The 7,292-nt window shown below is 55.9% G+C and overlaps 1 protein-coding gene across 1 annotated transcript in view; it reads right to left on the bottom strand.

The window, feature by feature from the left end:
- Positions 1-7,292, bottom strand: part of SDSL (serine dehydratase like) — a 23,258-nt gene that overhangs the window by 3,758 nt on the left and 12,208 nt on the right. Inside the window, exons 3-6 of the mRNA XM_021717527.1 lie at positions 7,211-7,250; positions 6,425-6,564; positions 1,210-1,298; positions 1-144 (exon numbers count right to left, since the gene is read on the bottom strand). The exon at positions 1-144 is cut by the window's left edge and continues 81 nt beyond it. Coding sequence (XP_021573202.1) covers positions 1-144; positions 1,210-1,298; positions 6,425-6,564; positions 7,211-7,250 — 413 coding nt within the window. The remainder of the gene's footprint in view (positions 145-1,209; positions 1,299-6,424; positions 6,565-7,210; positions 7,251-7,292) is intronic.

Below are 7,292 nucleotides of genomic sequence, written 5' to 3'. Positions count from 1 at the left end.
ATGGGCACGTGCGGCCAGCCCCCCTCCACTAGGCCGGCCACCCCCCCGGCCAGGAGGCCCCCGCCGCCGACTGCCAGCACCAGGGCACCTGGCGGCGTCCCCAGCGCTGCCTTCAGCTCCCGCACCAGGCTGGCGTGGCCTTCCCTGGGGAGGAGGGAGCAGTGTGAGGGAAGACCCGGCCCCACAGGCTCTTGGGCTGGGGGAGCCGGGGGTGGGCTCCCACCCCCACCAGTACCTAAACTCCCATCATCCCCTCCCCACCCACAGCAAGGGGAGAGGAGATCCCTCAGCCTCCATCCAGCCTCTGCAATCACTCATTCCTTCATCCTTTCCCCCTCCGCCACCTTTCAAGCACCTCCTTGGACAGTAGCCTGTTGACCCCCTCGCCAGCTTTGGAAAGAGGCAATGTCAGTGTGTATGGTTAGGAGGGGACCAGCATGTCACTGGGGACCTGCCTGATTTGAGCTCTGGGCTGGGACCCTGTGTCTCTGCCACTTCTTAGCTGTGTGATCTTGGGCAAGTTCGTTGACCCCTCTGTGCTTCAGTTTTCTCACCTATCAAATGGGCATAACAACTCCCAGCTCTGGGGCTTTGGGGAGGTTAGGCAGAATAGTGCAGGGCAGAGAGAGCCTTCAGCCATGCCTGGCCCCAAAGGGCATACTCCATGACAGGGACTTAGCTGTGCCACTTCCATTTCATGCACATAGAAACTACGGCACGGAAGGCCGGCTAGAGTGGCTCGTGCCTGGAATCCCAGCACTTTGGGAGGCCAAGGTGGGAGGATCCCTTGAGCCTAGGAGTTCAAGACCAGCCTGGGCAACATAGCGAGACCTCGTCTCCACAAAAAATTCAAAAAAATAGCCAGGTGTGGTGGCACACTCCCGTAGTCCCAGCTACGCAGGAGGCTGAGGCGGAAGGATCACCTGAACCCGGAGGCTGAGGCTGTGGTGGCCATAATCATGCCACTGCACCCCAGCCTGGGTGCCAGAGGGAGTCCTCAACTCAAAAAACAAGCACAGCAGAGACTAAGGCACAAGCGGTGCTTTGCACAATATCCCACAGTTGACAAGCAGCAGGAGTGGGCTCAACCCCACGCGTGTCTGGCTTTGCAGTCTTGGGGCCTCAGTTTCCCCGTCTGTCTGTGGGAGGACCAGGACCCAGTGAGGGTCTGGGGCTCTGAACCTCCTGGGGGCAAGATGCCAGCCATACCAGATCAGGGGGTGGTCGAACGGGGGGACGTTCACCCAGCCATCCCTCTTGGCCAGCTCCTGGGCTCTCACGCTGGCATCGTCCCAGACCTGGAGAGAAACCAAGGCGTTGGAGAGAGCCGGGTATTAACAGAAGCTGGAGCAGAGGCCTGGGGGCTCCCTGATGGCCCAGGAGAGCCCCGAGGACCAGACCCAACCCCGCGTGGGCCTAGCAGCCTCCTGAGACGGGACGCATGGATGTCAAGTTTTCCCTGTCCCAAAGGCCCCGTCCTGTCCCTAGCAGTGGGGCACCCAGCCAGGCCAGACACAGGAGAGGGCCACATGAACCCAAGCCAGCCACGCAGTGCCTACTCCTGACCACAGCAGGGAGATGCCCCTCAGACCAAGCCCCAGACAGCCAACTCTCACGATAGACTGCATCCGCAGAGAGCAGTCGTCACCTAGCTGGTGACCCACTAGTCAGTTGCTAGTCGCATTTCTGCAGCCAGAGAGACAGTGCATGAGGCCGCCAGACAGCCACAGCAGGGGGGGTTCTCTTTTCTCACTGGTTTGGCGTCTGTGGCAGAGGCCTGTATCCCACGGCCCACCCGGAGGTCACCTGTAGGGTGCTCCCTGGCCGCAGGCAGGCCGACGGCAGATTTTGAGGAGTGGACACCCCTGGTTACCTCTACCCATCATGAGATGGGGTGGGAGGTGAACCCTGCAGCCTCCCACCCTGCTGTAGGGCAGGCCTGGGCCCCTTCGGCTGGACCCCTGCTTCCCTGAGGCAACCTGCTACCCGTGCACCATGCGGGCTTCCTCCCTCTCGTGCCAGTCTCCATGCACACAAGTGCTTCCTCACACACCCAGCCTCAGGGTCTGCTTCTGGGGGACACAAACTAAGCATGCCAGAGGGACTCCCTGCTGGCCAGCCTGGGGGGGGGATGCAAATCTGAGTGGTGACAGCAGCTCCTCCCCCAAGAGAGGGGTGGAGGGTCACCAGGGCCCAGAAACAGCCTCGGCCCATCCCCTGGGACCCCACAGGGCCCACTCTGCACCCAGGTCTGTGCGGGGACTCGTTGGCAGGAAAGAAGCCATAGAAATAGTCTCGGCCCAAAAGGAACTTCCCACCCAGCTGGAGGAAGGAGCCTCATTTTCCTGATTATTGAGATAAAAATCAGGCCGGCTCCATGGCTCACGCATGCAATCCCAGCAATTTGAGAGGCGGAGGGGGGAGGATAACTTGAGGCCAAGAGCTCAAGACCAGCCAGGGCAGCACAGGGAGACCCCATCTCTACAAAAAAAAAAAAAAATTAGCTGAATGCAGTGGTCCTAGCTATTCAGGGGGCTGAGGTGGGAGGATTGCTTGAGCCCAGGAGTTTGAGGCTGCAGTGAGCTATGACCCCAGCACTGCACTCCAATCGGGGAGACAGAGCAAGACCCTGTCAATAAATAAACAAGCACACACAAATAAATAAAGATTCAAAATTGTGCAGCCCTAGATGCCTCTCACCTGGAGGTCCCCAGGCTGTCCCCTCCCTGGCTCCCTGCCTCCTCTTCCACTCATTCCCCCTGGCATTGCCCCAAAGCAGGCAGAGGGAAAATCCAGCCATGCCCTTCTCCTGCTCAAAATCCTCCCATGGCTCCCTAGGCACATGAACCTCACTGACAAGTCACCTTGCCTGATCAGGCAACGCTCCCCTTCCTCAGCCTCCCCCTTCACCCGTCCTTCCTCGGAGGCTGGGCTTCAGCCGGAAGGCACCATCACTCCCCTCCCTTGCTTTCCTGGGTGGGCTCATATTCCCCCTTCAACACCCAACTCCAGGGATCCTTTCAGGAGCCTTCCCAGGGTCCTCTCCCCAAGCCTGAGTCCCTGTGTTTAAACCAGTAACCAGTCCCTCCCTCCTTCCCTCCATTAGAATCATTCACCCACACCTTTGCCATGTGACCTTGGTTTTCTTTTTGGTAGAGATAGAGGTCTCACTATGTTGCCCAGGATTGCCTTGAACTCCTGGGCTCAAGTGCTCTTCCCTCCTCGGCCTGAGTAGCTGGGACTACAGGTGTGCACCACCATGCCCAGATTTAAAGTCTATTATTGTTTTTGAACTTATTAATTTTTGAACTTTTATCATTATTATTATTTTTTTTTTTTCCATGTGAGTGGGCAGAGCTCATTTCCCACCCCATGAATGCTGGGCTGGACTGTGTGACTTGCTTTGGCCAATAGCATGTGGCAAAATTGATGGACCAAGGTCTCAGGAGGTGCCTTGAGTTTCCTCTCACCCCTCTTGCTACTGCCCTTGAGAAGAGCGTGCCCAGAAGCCACTGGCCAGGGAAGGTGAGGGCCCCACCTGCAGACCCCAATCCTGCCCACAGTCAGAAGCAGAGCCACCCCAACCCACTCAGGCCCACGGGCACCAGAAATAGTGTTCCTCACAAGCCTCTGGTCTGGGAGCTATTTGTCATGCAGCATGACCAAGTGGCAATCAGCAGCGAAAACAAATGCCTTCCTCGGTGCCCTCAGCTTCCCCCTCACAACACCTCACTCTGTTACCACCATCCGGTCACCTGTGTTTCTCCCCATAATAATCTCAAGTTCATGACTGCAAAGACCATGCCCTACTATCTGTGTATTTCTGGTCTGTCTAGCATAGTACAGGCACAAAGTGTGTGCTCAGTGGATAGCTGTTGGGTGGATGGATGGATGGACAGATGGATGGATGGATAGATGGATGGATGGATGGATGGATGGATGGATGGATGGATGGATGGTGGATGGGTGGATGGATGGATGGATGGATGGATGGTGGATGGGTGGATGGTGGATGGATGGGTGGGTGGATGGATGGTGGATGGGTGGATGGATGGGTGGAAGGGTGGATGGATGGATGAATGGACAGACGGATGGATGGATGGATGGATGGACGGATGGATGGATGGTGGATGGGTGGATGGATGGAAGGGTGGGTGGATGGATGGATGGATGGATGGATGGATAGGTGGATGGGTGGATGGTGGATGGGTGGATGGATGGATGGATGGATGGTGGATGGGTGGATGGATGGTGGATGGGTGGATGGATGGGTGGAAGGGTGGATGGATGGATGGATGGATGGATGGATGGACGGATGGATGGACGGACGGATGGACGGATGGATGGATGGATGGATGGATGGATGGATGGATGGATGGTGGATGGGTGGATGGATGGAAGGGTGGGTGGATGGATGGATGGATGGATGGATGGTGGATGGGTGGATGGTGGATGGGTGGATGGATGGATGGATGGACGGACGGATGGATGGATGGATAGACGGATGAATGAATGGATGGTGGATGGGTGGATGGATGGAAGGGTGGATGGATGGATGGATGGATGGGCAAATGGATGGATGGATAGACAGACAAATAGCCAGACAGACAGACAAATGAATGGGTGGGTAGATGGGTGGATGGATGGATGGACAGGTGGACAGTCAGACAGATGGACGGATGGATGGGTAGAGAGATGAATGGGTGGAAGGACAGACACACAGACAGGTGAGTGGGTGGGTGGATGATGGATGGATAAATGGAGAGGTGGATGGATAGATAGGTGGATGGATGGATGGATGGATGGATTAATGGATGAATGAATAGATGGATGGATGAATGGGTGGAAGGATGGACGGGTGGACAGGTAGAAGGATGGATGAATGGACGGATGGATGGAGGGATGGACGGACGGATGGATGGAGGGATGGATGGACGGATGGATGGGTGGATGGATGGATGGACAGGAGGATGGATGGTGGATGGAAGGAAGGACAAATGAACAGACAGGTGGGTAGGTGGGTAGGTGGGTGGGTGGATGGGTGGACGGATGGATGGACAAATGGATGAATGAACAGATGGATGATGAATGGGTGGAAGGATGGATAAATGGACAGGTAGAAGGATGGATGGATGGACGGATGGAGAGACGGGTGGACGGACGAATGGGTGGATGATGGATGAATGAATGGATGGATGAATGGATGGATGGACAGAAGGACAGACGGACAGGAGGATGGATGCATGGATGGATGGTGGATGGAAGGAAGGACAAACGAACAGACAGGTGGGTAGGTGTGTAGGTGGGTGGGTGGATGGGTGGACGGATGGATGGACAAATGGATGAATGAACAGATGGATGATGAGTGGGTGGAAGGATGGATGGACAGACAGGTCGATGGATGGATGGATGAGTGGGTGGAAGGACGGCAGACAAACAGGTGGATGGATGGATGAAAGGAGGAAGAGAGAGGGAGGAAGAAAGGGTGACGATGGTTAGATGGACGGAGAAAGAAAGGAGGGAGGGAGGGAGGGAGGGAAAGGAAAGGGGGCAGAAAGGAGGGAAGGAGGAAATCGAGAAACTGTACACATTAAGCATTTGGAGACCAGCTTTTGGATCCCATGGTATGGCTTTTAGTTTTAATTTTGAGAGGTTTCAAAGTTTTATTTTCTAGCTGGGCACAGTGGCTCACTTTGAGAGGCCAAGGCAGGAGGATCACTTGAGGCCAGGAGTTCAGTACCAGCCTGGGCAACATTGCAAGACTTCATCTCCATAAATAAATAACTTTTAGAAATCTAATCTCCACTATTTGAATGAATTTTCCCTTCTTTCCAGAAGGGGAGAAAGATTTTACATCTGTGTCTCTGTTTCTTTGGTAACCAAGTGAGTCAGTAATATCCCTACCCCTGGACATCAATCACAAGGGGGTGGTCTCTGAGAGATGACGCTGCCATCATCTCTACACTTTTTGTCTCCTCCAATGGCAAAAATGTCCAAAAAAAGGATGATACCAGGTGCTGGTGAGGATATAAGAAGACAAACAGATGCTTGTCTTCATTCTCAGTTTCTGGCTCCTCTTGGTTCCGCATGGGGCGGTCTTCTCAGGGTGGGCAGAGGCAAGACAGGAGGTCCCAGCCCTCCAACATACTCCACGCCCCACTCCCACTCTCCTTCCTAAGTGAGGACCAGGTTCTAGCCATCGTCCACCAAAAGGACAAGGAGAGGCCAGGCACTGGCTCATGTCTGTAATCCCGGCACGCTGGGAGACTGGGAGACTGAAGCAGGAGGATGGCTCGAGGCCAGGAATTCAACACCAGCCTGGGCTACATAGTAAGACCCACCTCTGTATATTTAAAGGAAAAAAAAAGGAAAAAGAGACAGAATCTGTGAGGGGTGGGGGGGTGAGGGACCCCTGGGTCTTTACCTTTCCGGTCAGCTGAACCTCGGCCCCCTCGTCCTGCAGCCTCCTCACCACCTGCAGGGAGGCGCCCTCTGGCAGCACAATGGTGGCAGGGATGCCCAGATTCCTGGCGGCATAGGCAGCGGCAATGCCAGCGTTGCCCCCTGTGGAAGCGGGAGCAGGGGTGCAGTGGGCAGAGTGGCATTGGCCTGTTGACATCCCTCCCTCCCCCCACAATTCTTTCGGAGTCACTCCCCCCCTCATCCTCCATCCCACCCCCAACTCTTCCTCCAGACACACTGAGCCCTTCAGAGAACTCAGTCCCATCCCTGGTTCAGGAATGAGCACACACTCCGGCCAGGCCACAAGGGACCAATTCCAGATGGAGGTATGCCATTGGGAAGAGGTGACCCCTTTCCCCTAGTGGATAGGAGACAAGCCGGGTCATCTTGCTGCCAGGAGGCCTATAGGAAGATAAAGCTAATACAGAGGCAAGTACGCCAGGAGAAGGAGCATAAAGAGATGAGGTCCTGGACCCAGCTGTGCCTGAAAGCCACCTATCCCAAGAATTTTCAGTTCTTACAGCCTGTAGGTTAAACCTACATGAACTGGGTTTCTGTCGCTTGCGACCACCACCAGTCCTGAATTACGGGCAGAGGGCCAGGGGAGGACGTACTTGGGGGCCACCTCATCTGTGACCTTGAGGAGGCTGGGCCTGAAGACCAGGCCAAGCTCTGGACATCCCCAGCCAACGCCTCCCTCCCCAAGGCCCGCCCTGAGGGACCCCAGGCAGCAGCAAAGGGAGCTCACCCGAGGAGCACACCAGGTGTCGGCACCCCTTCTTGGCCATCTGGGAGGGGAAGGAGACGGGGTCAGGGCCAACCCCAGGCGG

This window comes from Carlito syrichta, unplaced genomic scaffold, assembly GCF_000164805.1.
Source record: "Carlito syrichta isolate Samal-C Ts95f unplaced genomic scaffold, Tarsius_syrichta-2.0.1 Scaffold309836, whole genome shotgun sequence".
Lineage (NCBI taxonomy): Eukaryota > Metazoa > Chordata > Mammalia > Primates > Tarsiidae > Carlito > Carlito syrichta.
This window is presented reverse-complemented; position numbering and strand designations above follow the sequence as displayed.